The sequence below is a fragment of the Pseudochaenichthys georgianus genome, chromosome 16 (assembly GCF_902827115.2).
Source record: "Pseudochaenichthys georgianus chromosome 16, fPseGeo1.2, whole genome shotgun sequence".
NCBI lineage: Eukaryota > Metazoa > Chordata > Actinopteri > Perciformes > Channichthyidae > Pseudochaenichthys > Pseudochaenichthys georgianus.
In genome coordinates, this window is record NC_047518.2 from 47471531 (window position 1) to 47493283 (window position 21753).

The window sequence follows — 21753 nt, forward strand, 5'->3', positions numbered from 1 at the left end:
CCTTAATGTTTATTTTATTATATTTTGTATTTATTTGAGTGAATACATTATTCACAGTTTAATAATAATAAAAAAAAATATATATATATATGTTTTGTGAAAAAAAATTCTGCTGTACCGAAAACGTACCGAACCGAACCGTGACCAAAAAACCGAGGTACGTACCGAACCGAAATGTTTGTGAACCGTTACACCCCTACTGCCTATATATATATATATAAAAAGCTTTTTATTGATACAAAACTCGACCCAAAGCCGTCTGAATTTCTGACATGACATTCCCAGCAGCCTCCGCGCGCGTGACGTCACTGTTGCCAAACAGTCTCTGGACCAAATATGACTCGGCAGTCTCGGTCACATGTTTTTCGAAAAGAAAACGGAATTAACATGGGTTATTGTTGTGCTTTTTGTTGTACGAACGGTGCGGGATGTGGGAGAGTTTTCCATGCATTTCCCAAAGACCAAATCATCCGCCAAAAATGGATTATTTTAGTGAATCGTGTTGGCTGGCAACCGACAAAATGGAGCAAGTTGTGTTCTGACCACTTCGCGTGTGATGCATACGACGTTGATCCTGCTATCATCAAGTCTGTTGGTGCAGAAGCATTAATAGTACATCGGAGGCTGAAACCCGGAGCCGTCCCCTCCATATTTCAGCACAAGAAACCACTGAAAGAACGAAAGAGCCGGGCGATGGAGAAACGCCAAAGAATTGAGGTAAACAACTTTTGATTAGATTTCAAAGCGCACGGAGCACAGCAGATAACGCAGATAACGGAATTGCAGTTTTATTAAGTTGTATTGCTTATAGAGGTGGGCACCGTTAGATTCTGTGTCTTTACGATCATAAACAATGTGTTTGATGTGGAGCTAGGATAAGTAATAAGGGAACTAGGAGTGATTTCGGTGCAGTAACAGGTTAGCATTTTTCGCTCGGGGCTAATTCACTGTTAGCATTGAAGTTTATCTGCAGCTCATTCATCGCTCCTCCACTCATAACGGAAAAGTGTGAACAATATGCATTATGATAGGGATTAAATCCACTATTATTCCTCCTGGCCCAATTCAAAATGCCCCCCCCCGCTGGTGGTAGCACATCGTACGTTGTGACTGCTGCTACAACAGAACCGAGAGAGGAGGGAGCTAAGGTCAGTGCTAGTGCTCACTTGACAGCTAACGTTAACTTGGGGGCTGAAGAGCTATGTGCATCGTTGTGTTGTGTGTGTGTGGCGTCGCGTCTCTCCAGGCAGTGAGAGGGTTGTGTTGTGCTATAGCTGTATTATTAATATAAATATTGTTCATGGTTGGTGCCGCTGGCTGCTCTTATCGCATGTGTTCGGCTCTGTGTAGGCTACAGCCATAATAGGCTATAGCCTATGTGAAACAATGTAGCCTGTTTTTGAGTCATTTTAAGTTGATTTCATTAAACAGTCAAACGTTACATTGGTGGTCCGTGGATTATTTATAATCAAGTTGATCGAAGTTTGCGTAGCCCATACATGCTCGGGAAATCTGTTGACATGAACATGATCCATCGGGACGTTTCATGTAAATGTAGACCTGTGGCACCACCCCGTGTGCAACAGATTTTCTCTTTATAATAGGCCTATGTCTGTGCTGTTGCTATTAATGCACGGATCAACATTTACCCCCCCCCCCACACAAAAAAATCCCGGCTCCTAGTTTTTCAATTTTATCTGAATAGTGAAAATACTAGGAGGAATGTGGGAACATCTGGAGCTAAGGCAATTATTGGCATAAAGTTGAGTAGCTCAGCCTAATAATAACTTGTGTCCATAGGTGCATCCCCACGCATCCCAGCCATCAACATCCTCAACAATACAGCAGACCCTACAGTTCCAAAAACCGCTAACGGAGAAAAGAAAGATAGAGATAACAGATGCCATAGTAGATTTCATCGCTATGGATATGAGACCCATTTACATAGTCGAAGTCGAAGGCTTCAGAAAATTAATGAAGAAGATGGAGCCCGGCGACACTGTCCCTAAACGCTCCAGTATTTTAGATGCCATGTCTCTGAAGTACAGCGATCACCGAGACCAAATTGTAACTCAGATTGAAAACTCAACTGCTGTAAGTTTTACGTTTTTAGTTTTCATCTCCAACAAATGTGGTGCAGTTTCTTGACATTGCTGAGCAGCTCTGACCCTTTCATCAATTAACTTGCACTTTTCATCCAGCTGCTTATCCTCCAATTGCTGTCTTTTAAGCTCCTCCAGCTCGTCTTATCTTCCCTTTTCCTGGAGAATACTGGCTTGGAGATCACTCAAATTAGGAGCATGGCGGCTGCCTCTTGAATGTCGACTTGTATCAGTAACACATTTGTTGGAGATGAATGTTCAAACTGGAGCCACAAACCACCAGGAGACAGGAGTTTAAACTTCTTTGTTTTATTTTATCAGGGTATGTTGGCGGGATGTAGCTGTTGCCAATAATTATTGTTAAATCAAAAGACACATGGCGAACAGCTAGCAAACACTCAATCCCGGTGTGGGTGTTTGAGGACAAAGAGGAGGTAGTCCTCATCCAGGCCTCTATTTATAGCCTGTGAGGAACTTCTACCTGCTTCCCTACACAGTGCCTCTTGTGGACAGGAGGGTTACACACATTCAATTTCTAACACCTTTCATTTACACGAGGCCGTAACAAAACGATAGAAACGGACCCCCACAAACGGCCCCCGCTTCATTGCTGATGCGTTTCGCCAACGACAACAACAATGGCGCATCACAGGGTTGCTGCTGTGCTCCAGACGCTACTGACCATGATACAGATGTTAGTGCTACATCTACGGTGCTTCTACGAAAACCACAAGCAACAAGTGGACATGGAGAACAACATGAACTACATGTTGCTAAATCCACTGCGGAGAACAACCAGAATGGCGACCAGGAGAAAGTTTTGTGTAAGATCGGGCAGAACTAGCTGTTGGTGGGACAATTTTGTCAATGGCGTTGTTGTGGACGATGAATGGAGGGAGAACTTCCGCATGTCCAAAGGCTCTGTTGTTGCCCTGAGCGAAGAACTGCGCCCATATATCGAAAAGAAAACAACGAACATGAGGGCACCAATTGATCCACTTAAAAGGGTTGTGTTAGTACTTTATTACCTGAGCGACGAGAGAAGGCTACGGAAGACTGCTAACGCCTTCGGAGTTTCCCGCCCGGCTGTGTCCCTCATTATTAGGGAGACATGCAGAGCGACCACCATACACCTGGATCCAAAATATATCAAGCTGCCTTTTACTGAGCCCGAGACCGCGGATCTGGTTGAGGGGTTCCATTGTACACATCGCATGCCACAATGTTTAGGAGCAGTGGACGGAACCCAAGCAGCCATCTAACGACTCCACTAGCTACATCAACAGGAAAGGCAAATATTCCTTTAATGTACAGGCTGTCTGTGATTACAAGTACCGATTCATGGATGTCGTGGTAAAGTGGCCTGGGACTGGGAGTGTGCACGATGCACGGGTCTTTGCTAATTCAAAGCTAAACATGTACTTGAAAACTGGAAAGATCCCTGCTCTGAAAAAACAGATTGTGGACAACGAGGAGGCCATACCAATTTATCTTCTTGGTGATCCTGCCTACCCACTGCTGCCGTACCTGATGAAGGAATATGCATCCAGTGGCGCCACAGCTCAAGAACAGTACTTTCGGCTATCTTTGTGTAGGGCCTATATGGTCAATGAGGGTGCTTTTGGTCGCCTCAAGGCCAGATTTGCTGCTCTTAGAAGGCCTATGGACATAAACATGGATGACCTGCCCCATGTAATTTACTCCTGCTTTGTCCTCCACAATATTTGTGAGGCCAGTAAGGAGGCTGTGGATGATCAGTCTGTGTTGGGAACAATTCAAGCTGAAAAGGACTTACAGCCTCCCACACAGTGCAATGGATATCTCACTGACTGTAATGAGGGTGAGGAGAGTGCTTATGACGTACATTGACCCTTAGGACTACATGAAAGACAGACTGTTATTTTTTTAGAAGGTTTTTATTAAGATCTGATAAACATTATTTGTTACATTCCCTGTCCTCACTGTGCAGCTCCTTCAGCCCTGCTGTACAATATACATATTCCTAGCTGATAAATCCTAAGGACTGTTACAGGATATTTTGTATTATATCATAACTTTTTTTAGTACTTTTTAATGCATGTAACATATGTAACACTAAGCAAATAAATATGTGATTCTCCAATGTTCAAAGTGTGAAATGAAAAATAAAATTGGCTGCAACCACTTCCAGACTTTCTTTGAACATAAAGTGCAACAAATGTGCATACGCAGTATCATATATATATATATATTTATACTTTGTCACATGAACTTTAAATGTTCTGGTCCATATATATTTTGTACCATATCTAAATTACACATATCTAGTAAAAGAACCGTACATTTGTATATCGTATTTTCAGACTATATTGGAATGTTCTACCTCTACCAAAAATGGTCAGTACCAAAACATAGTACATACACTGTAGTAAAAAGTATTATATTGAGGGTTTTCACAATTAAAGTAATTTAAGTGAATTTATCAAATTTCAAAGTTCAATTTATACAATTGATAAAAATCATAATGCAAACTTTCTTTGTAAAATGCATAATACTGATCATATTGATTCCAGAGTTGATGATTGTTGAAATTGAACATACATTAAACTAATCAGTATAATATCATTTTAGTTGATAACTCAATGTACTTTATTTTTTACAAAACATCCAGTGTTTCGGTAGTGACCTCAGTATTTTGAGATATCTCACTGACTGTAATGAGGGAGAAGGAAGGAGGGTGAGGAGAGTGCTTGCGGAGTACATTGACCCTTACATGAAAGACAAGACAGTTATTTTTTTGCAAGGTTTTTATTAAGAACATTATTTATTGTAAGAGCTACACCTTGTACACAGTAAAAGGAAAAAAAACACCTTTGCTAGCTACAAAATAATAATAATAAAAATGTGATTCTCCAATCAATGTGCAAAGTGTGGAGTTACAAATACAAATGTTTCCAGACTTCCTTTGAACATGTGCGGGGGGGAAAAACTGAAGCTCACTGCTTTATAAGTCCTCCTGAAACAGTGACTGCCTGTATGAAAAAGAAGGAGCTTGTTGCTGTGGGGTGTCAGGGGTCATCGTTTGATGAATGGGGATGAGGGCTCCTGGAAGTGTCCATATCCACTGCTGCTACTGTGGGGGGGTGCATGCAACCGAAGTCTGCGTTTAAATCGTGTGTGTGTGTGCGTGCGTGTGTCGTGTGCATGGTTAAAACACATCAGCCTGCGGTCGCTCTTAGCCTTTCTAATGATTCTGATTCACAGTGAAGGCGGTGCGTGATACATTATGAGGTGATATTAATGATAATGGGACACATCGACGTCTGCACTCACAGCACACAGGGAGGACAAATATGTTCGAAACACGGACTGTACTTAATGTTACTCTGATCCGGTTTCTTATGTTGTGGCAGATATTTAAGTAAGCTTTCTTAACGCTAATTTTATAATAGTCAGATTGCTCTGAAGATGGGAGGTGATATTCTATTCATTTTCACGTTCACACAGTTCTGTATTTCCTTTCTCCTGGAATGTCACTTGATAGCTTTAAACTCTGCACACTGAGCTCTGATTGGTCAGCAGGCAGTGCTTTCACTGAGTTGATCTCTTAGCCTGCAACCTAACCTGCTCCAGGGTAGGTTAGCCGCTCAGCATATGTTACCAAAAGAGAACCAGCGTCGTAGGACCGGAAAGTCGGAGTTTTCCCTGAAGTTAGCCGGCTAAGCGAAAATCCTGCTTCGTAGTACAGGCCTCTGGTCACAACTTTAAATATTTGACGATGTTTATGTCTAAATGAAGAACTCTCACTGGTTCAGAACCTTTTTCCTTAAAGGTGGGGTAGGTAAGTTTCAGAAACCGGCTCGAGATACACTTTTTGTTATATTCCATGGAATGCTCTTAACATCCCGATAGCAATGAATATCTTAAGTGCTTTGACAAAAAATCCATAAAGAAAATGTCATCTGTAGAAGCCGTAATACTGTAAAAGGTACAACCAATCCGTTTAGCCGGGCCGGATTGGATGGCCGACCTGCCCGTCAGCCTTCCATCGGCACAAACTTATCTCGTGCCCTCATTGGTCATGTGCGCGTTCGTGTGTGTTGGAGGAGGGGCTCTGTAAGGAAGTGGCAGATTTTCTCCGGTTGTGTATTTTCAAATTCTAGCGATCTCGAGCCGGTTTCTCAAACTTACCTACCCCACCTTTAAGTGAGACTCTTTTCTTTTCTGACTTTATGGGCATTTCACTTTATATTAAATACATAACAATAAGAGGGCAGACCATCTAATACACTTCACTATGAATCCAGAACAATACAACTGCAGGAGTTTGGATACAGCGAGATGTTTGCATGCATTTGGAGCCGATTTGGGCAGAATCCAGCAGAGTAGATCGTGCTGTTCATCCTATGTAATCTATATGTAAAGACAAAAGTCTAAATATTTAAGATAAAGCTGTGAAACAATCTCAATAATTGGCAGCAAAAATGTAAGGATTTTTAATGCATAAAGGATACATGTTGAGATAGGAAGTTCTAATATCTTAAGAGAAGAGCTTGAATATTAAAAATATAAACTCTTTTGGCTCCTTCCTGTCTGGGTCTTTCTTGGCTTTGCTATCTTCTAGCTCTATTCAGGTTTTTGGAGTTTTTTTCTAGCTCTATCCCTGATCATTTTCAGAGCCTCAAGGCTCTATGCGGACTATCTTCTGGTTCTCCTCTGGATCCATCATCTCTTGTCTCTGTCCAGTCAATTACACTTGTGTTACTGGAGCAGGTAAAGCATACAACAGATACTTTCAGCATTATCAGAGCACGCAGTGGAAGCTTGGATGAGACACAGCGGACTTCTAAACAATGAACACCCACATCTTGGAAGAAATAAAGTTGGTTTTATGCGTTCTAATATTGCAATGCAAACCCATGATGTAATGACAGTAATTAAGAATAATTGAGTCATTGAATGCTCATTTCAGTAGATGTAATCAAACAAAACACAAACATATTGGACATGGCCTCAAGACTGTAACCTCTTCACATTCTGTTGAAATAGTCAATTACTAGCCTTATCTCACACATTGCTGTTTTGAATCTCTAATATGTGGATGACAGTTGAACTGGATGATGTAACATTTATGCCATCTGCTGAAAAGTAGACGTATTGCTCTGTTGGCGTTGTTTTGACAACAAAAACAGAATGAAGCTCTCATTTCATCAACAATCTTTGAGTACAGACACCGTCCTGCAGAGAGCACACAACCCAACAGCACGTTGTTGGTCGAGCATCACTTTACAAAACGTTAGCATTAAGACACTAAAAGTAGCTGGTCCCTTGTAAAGGTGAGTCCATCTTAAATGAGCAGTGGGTGATCAGCAGGTCAAAGGCACAATGTATTCCCTTACCAACACACCTGGTCTTTTTAAACGATTATGCCATTTACATCTTTTGTCACAAACTTTGCAGATCTATTTTTCCTCTCCTGTGTGGATTCTCATGTGTGACTTTAAATGTCCACTCCGTGAAAACACTTTCTTACAGACTGTACAGCTGAATGGTTTCTCTCCTGTGTGGATTATCATGTGGTCCTTTAAACTTCCACTATGTGAAAAAGCTTTCTGGCAGACTGAGCAGCTGAATGGTTTCTCTCCTGTGTGGACTCTCATGTGTGACTTTAAATGTCCACTCCGTGAAAAAGCTTTCTTACAGACTGAGCAGCTGTGTGGTATCTGTCCTGTGTGGATTAGCATGTGGTCCTTTAAACTTCCACTATGTGAAAAAGCTTTCTTACAGACTATACAGGTGAATGGTTTCTCTCCTGTGTGGACTCTCACGTGTCTCTTTAAATGTCCACTCCGTGAAAAACCTTTCTTACAGACTGAGCAGCTGTGTGGTATCTCTCCTGTGTGGATTATCATGTGTTCCTTTAAACTTACACTATGTGAAAAAGCTTTCTTACAGACTGAGCAGCTGAATGGTTTCTCTCCTGTGTGGATTCTCATGTGTGACTTTAAATTTCCACCATGTGAAAAAGATTTCTTACAGACTGAGCAGCTGTGTGGTATCTCTCCTGTGTGGATTATCATGTGTTTCTTTAAATTTACACTATGTGAAAAAGCTTTCTTACAGACTGAGCAGCTGAATGGTTTCTCTCCTGTGTGGACTCTCATGTGTGTCTTTAAATTTCCACTCTGTGGAAAAGCTTTCTTACAGACTGAGCAGCTGAATGGTTTCTTTTCAGCACTACATTGTGGATCACTGACAGATTCATGTCTATTTTTCAGTGAGTTTGAGCCTGAGGCAGGTTCTCTGGTCTCTTTCCAATCAGCACTGTCTTCAGTGTCAGGTTCAGAAGAGTCTCCAGCGTCAGGTTCAGAAGAGTCTCCAGCGTCAGGTTCAGAAGAGTCTCCAGCGTCAGGTTCAGAAGAGTCTTCAGTGTGGTCCTCAGTCTTTGGTTGTAAACTGCTCTCTGGATCTGAGCTCCTGGCTGGTTCTGGTCCTCGACAGTCATCTCCATCAGCTTCTGTTTTCATATGTTCAGTTTGTCTTTGATGAGGCTGAGAGGACTGAGGTTTCTCTTCATCATCTTCACTCTTCACAGGGTCAGGAGTGAAAGTGGACTTGGTGATATCAGCCTCCTCCAGCTCCTGAAGCTGCTCTCCCTCCTGTTCCAGCTTAATGTGTGGGGGGGGCTCTGGGTCCTCCTGGTCCAGACTGGTGCTGCACTCCTGCTGGTGAGGGAGAAGCTCTTCTTTAACCACCACCAGCTGCTGGACGTCTGCAGGAAACAGGAAACACAGTCAGAAGAAACCATTACATGGGAGACATTTTGCAGCCCTAATTAATGCCTTTGTTTTTATATTTTCACATTATCTTTCTTAGTCCCACCTATTGTGTATTTTTGTTGGCTCAAGTCACCTCATGGAGCCCAGCCCCTTTCCACTTCCAGTTAAAAATGTAAAACGTTTTTTTCTTCTGGCGTAGCACTAGCCGCAATGTAAACAATCATTTGTATTTGGGATTGTTCACAGATATACTACTCCTACAGTATAGAATGAAAATACTCTGTTACAAATTCAAATCCTGCATTCAAAACTTATTTAAGTAAAAGTATGCAAGTATTAACAGAACATTTGACGGCACCTTCTTATGTAACAGTAATGATGGTGCAGTAAAATGTTCCCTGTCGGTGTTTAATTTATGTTGTTTCTTGATTATTTTGTATGTTGAATTTCACTGCTGTACAAGTTGCACTTTTATAAATGATTATGGATGAGGGAACCTGCAAAATGTTCAAATATGTGTGTTTTTTTAAAGGTTTGGACACCTTCTCATTCAATGTTTTTTGCTTATTTTAATTTGTTTCTACTTTGTAGATTAACACTGAAGACATCACAACTATGAAAGAACACATATGGAATTATCTAGTTAGTAAAAAAGTGTTTAAAGTGTTAGATTCTTCAAAATAGCCACTTTTTCCTTGATGAGAGCTTTGCACACTTTTGGCTTCTCTCAGTCAGCTTCATGAGGTCGTCACCTGGAATGGTTTTATATTAACACGTGTGTGCCTTGTCAAGAGTCAATGTGTGGAATGACTTGCCTTCTGAATGTGTTTGAGACCATCAGTTGTGTTGTGCAGAGGTAGAGTTAGTGCACAGTGGAAAGCCCTATTTGACTGCTGTTGTAATCCATATTATAGCAAGAACGACTCAACTCAGTAAAGAGAAGCGACCGTCCATCATCACTTTAAGAAATGAAGGCCAGTCGATCCGGAAAATGTCAAGAACTTTGAATGTATCCTCAAGTGCAGTCGCAAAAACCATGGAACGCTATGATGAGACTCTCATGAGGACCCCCCCCGGGAAAGGAAGAGCAAGAGTTACTTGTACTTTACTGGTGTCACTGTTGGTGATTTATTCAGAGTTCAAGGCACCCTTAACCAGTATGGCTACCAGAGCATTCTGCAGTAGCCAGCAACATATAAATCATATTTTGTTAACTAGATAATTCCAGTTAATTGTGGGGTAGGTAAGTTTGAGAAACCGGCTCAAGATACACTTTGTTATATTTCATGGAATGCTCTTAACATCCCGATAGCAATGAATATCTAAAGTGCTTTGACAAAAAATCCATAAACAAATTTCATCTGTGGAAGCCGTGTAAAAAGCATGACCAATCATATGAGCCGGCTAAAGTAACTGGATGGCCTACCTGCCTGTCAGCCTTCCATCTGTGCACAAACTTATCTTGTGCCCTCATTGGTCATGTGCATGTTCCTGTGTGTTGGAGGAGGGGCTCTGTAAGGAAGTGGCAGATTTTTCCGGTTGTGTATTTTCAAATTCTTGTGCACTCGAGCTGGTTTCTCCAAAATTACCTACCCCACCTTTAATGTGTTATTTTATAGTTTTGATGTCTTCAGTATAAATCTAGAAAGTAGAACCAATTTAAATAAATAAAAAAACTTCTAAAGAGAAGATGTGTCCACAGGGGGACGCGGCGAAGAGAGAGAGAGAAGAGAGAGAGAGAGAGAGAGAGAGAGAGAGAGAGAGAGAGACAGAGAGAGAGAGAGAGAGAGAGAGAGAGAGAGAGAGAGAGAGAGAGAGAGAGAGAGAGAGAGACAGAGAGAGAGAGAGAGAGAGAGAGAGAGAGAGAGAGAGAGAGAGAGAGAGAGAGAGAGAGAGAGAGAGAGAGAGAGAGAGAGAGAGAGAGAGAGAGAGAGAGAGAGAGAGAGAGAGAAAGACAGAGAGAGAGAGAGAGAGATAGAGACAGAGAGAGAGAGAGATAGAGAAAGACAGAGAGATAAGAGATAGAGAGAAAAGACAGAGAGAGAGATATAGAGAAAAGACAGATAGTATATAGATAGATGATAGAGATATATATAAATACATATACATATATATATATATATATATATATATATATAATATACATATATATATATATATATATATATATATATATATATATATAATACATATATATATATATATATATATATATATATATAAATACATGTTGGCAATAATTGATTGATGAGATTTTACATTAATTTATATTAATGTTTTAATTACTTAATGACCTTTGTACTAGTTCCCCTATTCTTTATCAAGTAACATTTTAGATGTGTTTAATTTATTATTGAACATATTTATTAGGGATGCTCCGATCGCTAATTTTTTGGGGCCGATCACCAATCGCCGGAATCAGTATCAGGGCCTATGGGGATCTTCCATTTAAAGTGATGTTTTAAACTCAGTTAATGAGGCTCATTCACTGGCGCTTCCACAAACAACAAACAACAACCAACATAATTATTATATTCAAATGAAGTTTATTCAAGTTTACATTAACTGTGGATAATAACATGGGAGAGATGAGCGGAAGTGCTCTCTCTCTCTCTCCTGACAGCCTGCAGTATCTCATGCAGCTCACTGATCCAGTAATGGGTAACCCGACAGTGAAGAATAAACATATTTATAACTATTTTAGGTTGTTCCAGAGGTAGATAAAATAGCTAAGTGTGTTAGGTCTAACTATTAAGGCCCGTCCACACAGCGGCATGCGTTTAAGCTTGGCGGGGGGCATGTCTGAAGCTTGGGGAGTTCTCGCGAGAAACACGACCAACAATCAATCGCATGAATCTCCCGCCCCCGACATACAGTTTACGAAGTAAACTGGATATGAACTCCCCAAACAGGCGAAAACCTACCAGTTTCACCCACTATCTCTGCCACCTCCCTCCATGCCTGGCTCCTCCGGTTTGTATCCCGGTAGGTGAACAGGGACTGATCGTACAAGACTGGGTGATTCGCTACCGCTATGATTAATTTCTCCTCCATTTTGTGGAATATGAGGAAATGACCTGCGGTGTGTCTCTCCCAGCATACACGTGTTTTGATGTGGCGAAAACTTTTACACATTTAAAAAGAAAAGGTGAATAACGAAGCACATTACAACTAAAGTATCAATGTATGTCACATTTAACCAACTAGTGCCCACATGCATGGGTCATATTTAAATCAGTACATTAAATGGCATATTATTCAATGTATGTATTTTTATAAATATCAATTCAAATCCTTTATTTATCCAGGTAAAATCCCATTGAGATCAATGATCTCTTTTTCAAGGGAGACCTGCAGCAGTAGGTTCCACAAGAGGACATACAAACATAAACAACAGAATAACAAAAAGACATCATACAGCAAAATGTACAGGGATTACAATTTACATATTTAACCACATGTACAGGTACCAACAGCATCTGATTTTGTAAAATCCAACCGAGCTTTAAAAACAGGTAGTGGCTTGGTAATTTTCCATTCTTTTTGCAGACTGTTCCATGTTAGTGGAGCTGCATATCTAAAATATTTCTTCCCTAAGACAGTTCTAACACTTGGCACATTTAATAAAACAGCATGCGATCTCAGGCAATAAGTACTTTCAATTCGCCGAGAGATCAGGGAGCAGATATAAGATGGTAGTTTATTCAACATGGCTTTGTAAATGAAAAAGTACCAGTGACTGAGCCTCCGTACAGTAAGTGATGGCAAAACCGCCTTGGTATACAGAGTACAGTGATGCGTGAGTGCTTTACAATTTGTCAAAAATCTCAGTGCGCTGTGATACGCAGCATCTAACTTGCTCAGGTAATTGGCAGGTGCATTCATATATAACAAATCACCATAGTCCAGCACAGGTAAAAAGGTCACAGTGACAAGCCTTTTTCTGGCCTCAAGCGAGAAACAGGACTTATTTCTGTAAAAGAAACCTAGCCTAACCCTCAGCTTTTTAAGCAGGTTATTTACATGACATTTAAAAGTGAGACAGTCATCAAGCCAGATACCCAAGTATTTGTAACAGGTAACCACTTCAAGTTGTATTCCTTGCGTAGTTACATTATCCAAAGCAGTCTCTGGTGTATTTTTAGCTTTAGCTTTAGAAAAGAGCATTACCTTGGTTTTATCCACATTTAAAAGAAGCTTAAGCTCAGAGAGCTGAGCCTGAATAATGTTAAAAACAGCCTGTAATTTAACAGCCTCGTTAATCGAGGGACCTGCACAGTACATAACGGTATCGTCCGCATAAAAATGTAAGGTTGCTCCTTCGACATTATCACCTAAACTATTAATATAGATAGAGAATAATAGCGGACCTAAAACTGAACCTTGTGGTACACCATTAGTGAAGTTTAACCTCTCAGAAGACAGCCCATCAAACTGAACACATTGGGACCTTTCATAGAGGTAGTTCACAAACCACCCCACTGCATGGCTGGATATGCCAATACTGACCAGCCTCTGCTTCAAAATGCGATGATCGACGGTATCAAAAGCTTTGGATAGGTCAATAAATAGAGCTGCACAACTCTGCTTATTATCTCAAATACTCGTAATATCATTTACCACTTTCATTGTGGCGGTGATGGTGCTTTCTGAAGCCTGACTGATGTTTAGACAGGACATCATTTTTACATAAAAACTCATTTACCTCTTCACTCACTAGGCGTTCGAGCACCTTCGCCAGAACTGACCATTTGGAGATTGGCCTATAGTTATTTAAAATAGTTGCCTCCCCTCCTTTTAGCAAAGGCAAGACATAAGCTGACTTCCATACTTTTGGAATTGCATTTTTGCTGAGGGAGAGGTTAAAAGGAGTAGTAAGAGGTGGAGCAATAAAATCTGCAGCTATCTTTAAAAAGAAAGGTTCTACGTTGTCCGGGCCAGCCGGCTTTTTAGGATCTAGCTTGGTTAAGACTTCACGAACAACATCAACAGTTAAAGGAGTAAAACTGAAAGGGTTTTCCAGACCACATTGTTCTGTGTCACCGACTGTGGTGTTCACAGAAGCGGAGTTAGAAACAGAATCAAACAGAGAGCCACAGGACACAAAATGCACATTAAAACAATTTAACATGGTAGCCCTATCCGATATAGTGCCAGATGCTGTGGTAAGGCACGGAGGTAGCTCATTACGGATATCACCGGTGGATATCGATTTTATGGCTTTCCAGAATTTTCTAGGGTTGTTCAGGTTCTATGTGGTAACTGACAGATAATACTTAGATTTAGCACTTTTGACATGTGAAGTGAAGCTATTTCTTAAAACGCAGCCATTCTACCTCTGAGCCTGATTTCCTAGCCTTTGCACAGGCCTTGTTTCTCTCATGTAGGAGACTAGATAATTCAGCAGAAAACCAAGGATTGTCTCGTCCCTCACTCTAAATGTACGCAGGGGTGCATGTCTATCTATAATTTCCATAAAACCAAGATAAAAATAAGACCATGCGGTTTCCACATCAGCACACAAATTGATTTTTCCCCAATCAAACCCAAACAGATCATGCACAAAACCTTGCTTCACAAAATGTTTTATGTCTCTCTTGATGATAATACGAGGTTTCACCTTTTGGACTTTTGTGTCCTTAATTGTGGCTACAAAACAGTGATCACTCAAATCATATACTCCCACAGCTGAGTATTTATAGGGAATATTACTTAGAATGAGATCAATTAGGGAGGATTTATTTGGGGACTTAATATTAAGGCGAGTAGGACTGTCAACAATCCGAGTAATATTTAAAGAGATACAAAGGTTTTTAAAATGACACTGTAGTTAACCAGTCCCAGTTAAAATCTCCAAGTAGCACTATTTCCTTGTAGTCTAGTTGCGATAAAAGATTTGCTAGCGAAGACAAGGAGTATTTGACAGCTGAGGGGGGTCTGTAACTGCCCACGACCATGACCTGTTGACCCTTTGCCACTTCTATATTTAAGGCTACAAATTAAAATTGCTTACTGATAGATTTGGGGCCAATATATTTATTTTGGTAGTTTTGCTCTTCCGTAATATATTTTAATTATTATAATAAAGTACATGTGTCGAATAATACTTACATAATTTTACTTAAATAAGATATGAATGCAGTACTTTAACTTGTAATGGAGTATTTTCACAGTGTGGTGTTTGTACTTTTACTTCAGGATGTACTACCTGCAGCAAGTGCTGATAAAGGGTCTAAAGTGTTATTAATGTGATAATAAAGTGCTACTGAAGAGTGTAAAGTGTTAATTAAGGGTAAAGGGAACAGACCTGCTCTGTGTATCCGAAGCTGAGGCTGTAAAACAGCGTCCAGTAGTTTCTGGAGTCTCTTGTTCTCCTCTTTGGAAAGAGACAGCTCCTCCTCGAGCTCTGCTATTGTTTGTTCAAACAGAGCAAATATCTCTTCATCAGCAGCCGCAGTGAGTCGCTGCTTCTTCAACGACAGCAGCATTTTGACTTTACTCATGTTTCCTAGATCACCTTTCCCTGCAGACTCCGTTAAACACACCGTTTCTCTCTCCATCAAACTCTCAATCTGACTAGTGTTGCTAACGTGTTTCCAGCTAGCATGCTAAGCTAGCTCCTGTAGTCCGAGGTAAACGCTCCAGAAAAAAGAGCACACAGTCCATTCGGAGGTTTATCCAGACACACAGATGATGGATCAGTAGAGCTGGAGCTCACACACACTTTCTCAGGAACACAGAGAGAGAAGCGTAGCGACGAGACGCTGTATGGATCCAGGTTCTTCTTCTTCTTCTTCTTTTTCTTTTTCTTCTTCTTCTTCTTCCCTCGGTTTTTGGCGGATTGCAAACAGCTTTAAGGTGCATACCGCCACCTACTGTACAAGAGAGTGTATCACCATATCATCCTATCAGCACTTGTGGGATTATACCATTGTGTTGTTTACGTTGTTTTAAATTCTTCCAATCAATCCTGTTCCACTCAAATACTTAAGAATGGCCTTCCTGGTAGCTCTTACCCCCTCACCTTCTGTTCCCAGTGTCTCCATCAGGCTCCTCTCCCTTCCTGCCTCTCTGACCCTGCATGTATCTTAGTTGTTCCCTCTCTGTTTTGTACATGTTACAGTGTAATATGATGTGTTCCACATTTCCTTTCACTCCACACCCCCTGCATTCTTCAACTTTGCTTTTCCCATTATAAACATTGTTCCGTTTAATCCTGTATGATCCAGTCTGAGTCTACTGATGGTCTCCTCCCGTCTGTTCCTTTCTGTATAGATCTTAATTATGACTGATTTCTGTAACTTGTGGTATCTCCTCCCTTTCTGATCTTCCTCCCACCTTGCCTGTCATATTTACATACCCTTCTTCTTAATTATTGCTTTTCCTTCTCCTTTCCCAAGTGAAACTGGTATTGCTATTTCCTTTTCTAACGCCTCTTCTGTTAACTTATCAGCATGCTCATTCCCTTGAACCCACTCATGTGTATGGCGTTATATTTGTGCCTCTATCCTGAGCACGCAATGAAACATGTTGAGCATAGAAAATGCTATTGAGCGCGCACTTGAACATTTTTGAGCACAGAGAAACATATTTTCTCTCATAAAACTCCTGCTCCGTGCGCAAGCAGACCGCTGCACGCGCTCTCTCTCCCTCGCTCGACCTCTCCACCCTGTGCACGCTCAGCTTTCCCTGCCTGCTAGCTCAAGTTGTCACAGCGTTACAAATGTGCCACAAAACGAACCACTCGGAGAACTCGAGAAGGTCAATTCTGATTGGCTGGTCGTCTCCAATCATATATTCTATCTGAGATACAAGAAGAGAGGGATTTTTGGTTGCCATCAGGCTGTTGACGTTCTTATTACACATCCATCGTTTGTCCGATCGTTTCAGATAAGGGTGAGTTTGCTAGCTGGCAACCAGTGGTGTAGCCAGGAATTATTGTGTGGGTGGGCCTGGAGAAATGTAGGTGGGCCAGGGGTAGACATATTAAGCGTGGGGTCTGAGATGAAACTTCATTAATGATTTTAATGATTTTTTAATGCACTAATAGAACATAAGCATAAATTAGCAGTGAAAACAAAAACATAGGCACGGCGGCCTCAGAATGTGTGTAAAACTGACATCCACATAGGGATTGGTATCGTCAAGGTTTTAACGGTACTACTACTTTTAGCGCTTATCAATCCGGTCCTTTAACAGTACTTTTATCGGTTCTTTTGGAGAAAAAAATAAGGCAAACTAATTCAACAAATTGTGAACAAAACTAACATTGCTTTTTATTTAAATTAAATACATAATATTTCACATCAAAAGAAACAACAATGTTTTAACAAATTGTATTAAATAATCTGATGACAGAACTGTAAACCGAATAGCTGAAACTTTAACAAAATAAATAACTCACTCTCAACCCGTCTGATGTTATAAACTACAGGCCTGTCTCTCTCCTCCCATTCCTGTCTAAAACACTGTCTTTAAACAACTCTCCTGTTATCTCCATCAGAACAACCTTCTGGATCCGAAACCAGTCTGGTTTCAAGGCAGGTCACTCCACAGAAACTGCTCTCATTGCTGTCACTGAGGAACGGCACACTGCTAAAACAGCATCCCTCTCCTCTGTCCTCATCCTGTTGGACCTGTCTGCTGCATTCGACACGGTGAACCATCAGATCCTCCTTCACACTCTCCAAGAACTTGGAGTTTCAGGCTCTGCACTTTCCCTCCTCACCTCATACCTCAAAGACCGTACCTACAGGGTAACTTGGAGAGGGTCCGAGTCCGACCCTTGTCAATTAACTACAGGGGTCCCTCAGGGCTCTGTTCTTGGTCCCCTCCTCTTCTCCCTGTACACAAACTCGCTCGGATCAGTCATTAGCCCGCATGGTTTTTCATATCACTGCTATGGTGACGACACCCAATTAATTCTGTCCTTTCCCCGCTCAGAGACCCAGGTCGTCGCACTCATCTCTGCTCGTCTAGCTGACATCTCTCAGTGGATGTCTGCTCATCACCTGAAGCTCAACCTTGACAAGACTGAACTGCTTTTTCTTCCGGGAAAAGATTGTCCCACTCTTGACCTGACAATCAACATCGGCACCTCTGTTGTTTCCCCGACCCAGACTGCAAGGAATCTGGGTGTGATCCAAGATAACAACCTGTCCTTCACTGCAAACATCGCTGCTACAACCCGTAGCTGCAGATACACGCTTTACAACATCAGGAAGATACGTCCCCAGCTGACCCAGAAAGCCACGCAGGTTCTGGTCCAGGCTCTCGTCATCTCACGCCTAGACTACTGCAACTCCCTCCTGGCTGGTCTACCTGCATGTGCCATCCGACCTCTGCAACTCATCCAGAATGCAGCGGCTCGTCTGGTCTTCAACCTTCCTAAATTCTCCCACACCACTCCGCTCCTCCGCTCCCTCCACTGGCTTCCGGTAACTGCTAGAATCCACTTCAAGACACTGGTACTTGCGTACCCTGCTGCGAATGGATCTGGCCCTTCCTACATCCAGGACATGGTTAAACCGTACACCCCAGCACGTGCACTCCGCTCTGCATCAGCCAAACGGCTCGCTGCACCCTCGCTGCGAGGGGGACCCAAGTTCCCATTAGCAAAAACATGTGGGTTTACTATCCTGGCTCCAAAATGGTGGAACGAGCTCCCCATTGACATCAGGACAGCAGAAAGCCTGCACATCTTCCGGCGCAGACTGAAAACTTATCTCTTTCGACTCCACTTCGAGCGATAGAATTACTAACAAAGAATTACTAACAAAGCACTTATATTCTAATAAAGGACTGGCTTATCTAAAGCCAGTTGAGTAGCACTTGAAATGTTTGGCTCTATGAAACCTGATGTACTTATATGATTCTGTTTTCTTCAAGGTTGTGTCTTCCTGGTCGAATGTACTTATTGTAAGTCGCTTTGGAAAAAAGCGTCAGCTAAATGCAATGTAATGTAATGTAATGTAACTCAGTTACCTCTAATCATTAACCCATGTTTGTATAATGTAGTTAACTCTGTGTGTTGCTGCTAGCATACATAACACCTGACGTGGAAACGTTACTCGTGGATGGGGCTACAGAGCAACTAGAAAGACAGTCGAACCCGGTGCATTTCTCCGTCTGAATGTGGTGCACTTTTGCAAGATGTTTTGACAAATTTCTCATGTTACCGCCCTTACATGCTAAACTCTTATTGCACTTTTGGTAACGAGTATTGTCCACATCGACACGGCTATAGTTTAACCACAGCTCGGAGCGCGTCCTCTACGCCATCTCCTCCGTGTCTGTGTTGCTGCATGTAGCAGCTGCATGTGTGTAAACTACCCCGCCCCCCCTCGCACACAGGCGGGGGAGAGAGATCTCTCGTCTGGATTGGAAAGATCTAAAATACTAAAAATAATCAGACGCATTTTGCTGTCTTTTTGCATATTAGAAACGGAGTTGGCGACACTTAAACTGCAATGTAATGTTTGTGTAGCAATAATACATACGACATATATCGGGGGCCACAGGTTGTTTATCCTTGACAGTCGCACAGTGGGCACACACTGAGTGTATTCATATTCAGCAAATGTGTACACGCTAAACTGCAGACCTCAAGAAGAAATAATACTTTCATTCACTCATGGCAAAAGTTACTTTACTTACTATAAAAACTCACGGTAAAAAAATGCACTCCCTATTCCATTGTCATGAAGGTGGAATCTAACTATATCCAGAATACGTTTTATTGGATCCAGGCTAGAAACATGTTTATTTCTGCTGTAAAGTTGGGCATTTTAACATGGGGGTCTATGAGAATTGCTCCTGTCTGCATCCATCCCCTGTCGGCCACTAGATGAACTGCAGTTTGTGGCACTTCCTTCTGGGCTTCCCGGCTCTGCGCTATGAAGCGCTGATTGGCTGTGGGTGGCCCACCCACAGCTACGCCACTGCCGGCAACATAGCTATAGGGGTAGTTTAAGCAAACAGCTAACAAACCGTAGCCTACATGTACATGAACCCTTCTGAGGTATTGATTACTTGCTGTAAGCATTAGAGGTGGCAGAATGACAAAACATGTTTCTCTCTTTATCACAATTTTGGGTTGACCAGAACCTGGACCAACTTCTGTTTCCTGTTCTACAATGGGCATAGAGCTTGCGTTCATTTTCAACCGGACAACTAAACAGATTAGGCTAGGATACCGGATAAAGTTAGCAACACACATTAACCATGAACAGCCTATTAATCCGTTCTCCTAATGTTATTTCATCCAACGTTGTGGAATTAGAGAAAAGGGGCTTCTTAACGTGCTTTTATCCGGGGTGGAGGGAGTTAAATTGGGGCGTGTGATTGTAGTGGGTGGAGGTGGTGAAATGAGGATATCCCTTTTGGAGTTCAAGCTAGTATAATATAGTTAATGTTACACAATAATAAGGAAGAGAGCTATTTTTGTGATACATTGCTATTGATATGGATTAAGAGTGCATATTTGAGACTTCTGTAAGAGTCGGGAGGGCTAATCATTTATTCCGGGAAATTACTCAGACCTACTAATTGACCTAACAGAAGTTATTGAGTCTATGTAAGTTTACTGCTTAGCTCAGATCCACCAACGTCAGCAATATCTCACCTCTATTAACTCCCCGAAAAACCAGGTTCAATTAACTGCTGTTTCAATTCAGACGACTCTCTTAAATCTGTTTAAGCGATCCCGAAGGATTTTGATATCAGTAAATGAGGTGTGGCCCTACGTAAGTGTGAGTGTGGCAGGGTGCAGTCTTACCTTTGAAGCAGGAGAGGAGAGCGCTGATGTCTTTTAAGTTGTCCCAATCCAAAAGGTGGGATCAGTTTATTTGAAGAAAAATAGCTCCAAACTTATACAGGGTTTTTACCTTCTCTCGTTACAACATTATAATCATACTAAACCTATCATGCTGTGATCATGTTCTAATATGAAACCTTAATTCACAGTTTTATATTTATTACCATGAATTGTAACTTCAACTGCCCAATTAAGTTGTGATTTTTATAGAATTTTACAGTTCTTACCTCATAAAAGACCAGTGTTAATAAAAAGCACATTCAATCTTTCATTCAACAAATCAGTTCATTTTCTCATTTCCACATTCGTATACTTCAAATAGTCACGCATGAATTCGGAGGACCTTTCCTCACAAGTAGCAGGGTACTAACATTCAACAAACATCAATTCATTCCACTCATTTCACAAAGAAATTCACTCATCTTTCAACAAAGAAATTCGAGAGATATTTACCAAGTTTGAGAGAACCTTACCGAGAGCAAAAACCCAGCTCTGAGGGAGAGAGATTTTACCGGGAGAGAGCATACAAGGGGAACCCCCCCCCCCCTCTCTCTCTGAGCTTGCTCCCTCTCCACCAGTGTCTTTATGCTCCAAAAACAGGATGGAAAACCTAAAGACACCCCCTCCATACATTTGTGGAAACTGGGCATGGCCTCTGATGTACAGGACTGGGCATGACCAGACATATTCTATGGCTATGGCATAAGACACACCTTCCCAGGCTTATGTAATAAAAGTTCATGACCTCGAGTGTGTAGGACTTGCAAAATATTATTCTCAGCTATGACATAGCCACCTTTTTAGGGCCTCTGTCTTTTTCTCCTTAAGTCAGGAGCCCCCCTCCCTGTGTATTGCTGTGAGGGAAGAGGGAAGAAACTGTCTCCCTTATCAGTGAAACCCATAAACCATTATAGGCCTTACACACTCAATCTAACAAACCACTTGTGTTTTGTTTATACTGTAAATATAGAAGATCATAAAATATGAAGCATTTTCATTGTGGGTTATCCCACACGGAAAGAAAGTATACGAACATATATGCCAATATATGGCAAATATATGCAGAATATATGCTGCA

General features: G+C 41.4%; 1 protein-coding gene across 1 annotated transcript; it reads right to left on the bottom strand.

Moving 5' to 3' along the window:
• Positions 1–6748: 6748 nt before the first annotated feature.
• LOC117461028 (gastrula zinc finger protein XlCGF57.1-like) lies at positions 6749–15359 on the bottom strand. Its single transcript, XM_071206018.1, has 2 exons — positions 15168–15359; positions 6749–8853 (listed from the first exon to the last, which is right to left on the bottom strand). The coding sequence occupies exons 1-2, from the start codon at positions 15346–15348 to the stop codon at positions 7544–7546; spliced, it is 1491 nt and encodes a 496-aa protein (XP_071062119.1). The 5' UTR covers positions 15349–15359; the 3' UTR covers positions 6749–7543.
• Positions 15360–21753: the final 6394 nt, after the last annotated feature.

What these genes read in the sequence shown, in the direction of transcription:
- LOC117461028 (XM_071206018.1), bottom strand. Translation starts at nt 15,348, where the DNA reads ATGCTGCTGTCGTTGAAGAAGCAGCGACTCACTGCGGCTGCTGATGAA. An exon ending in GCTTCGGATACACAGAGCAG is followed by an intron (nt 8,854 to 15,167) that starts GTCTGTTCCCTT and finishes TGTTTCCTGCAG; the next exon opens with ACGTCCAGCAGCTGGTGGTG.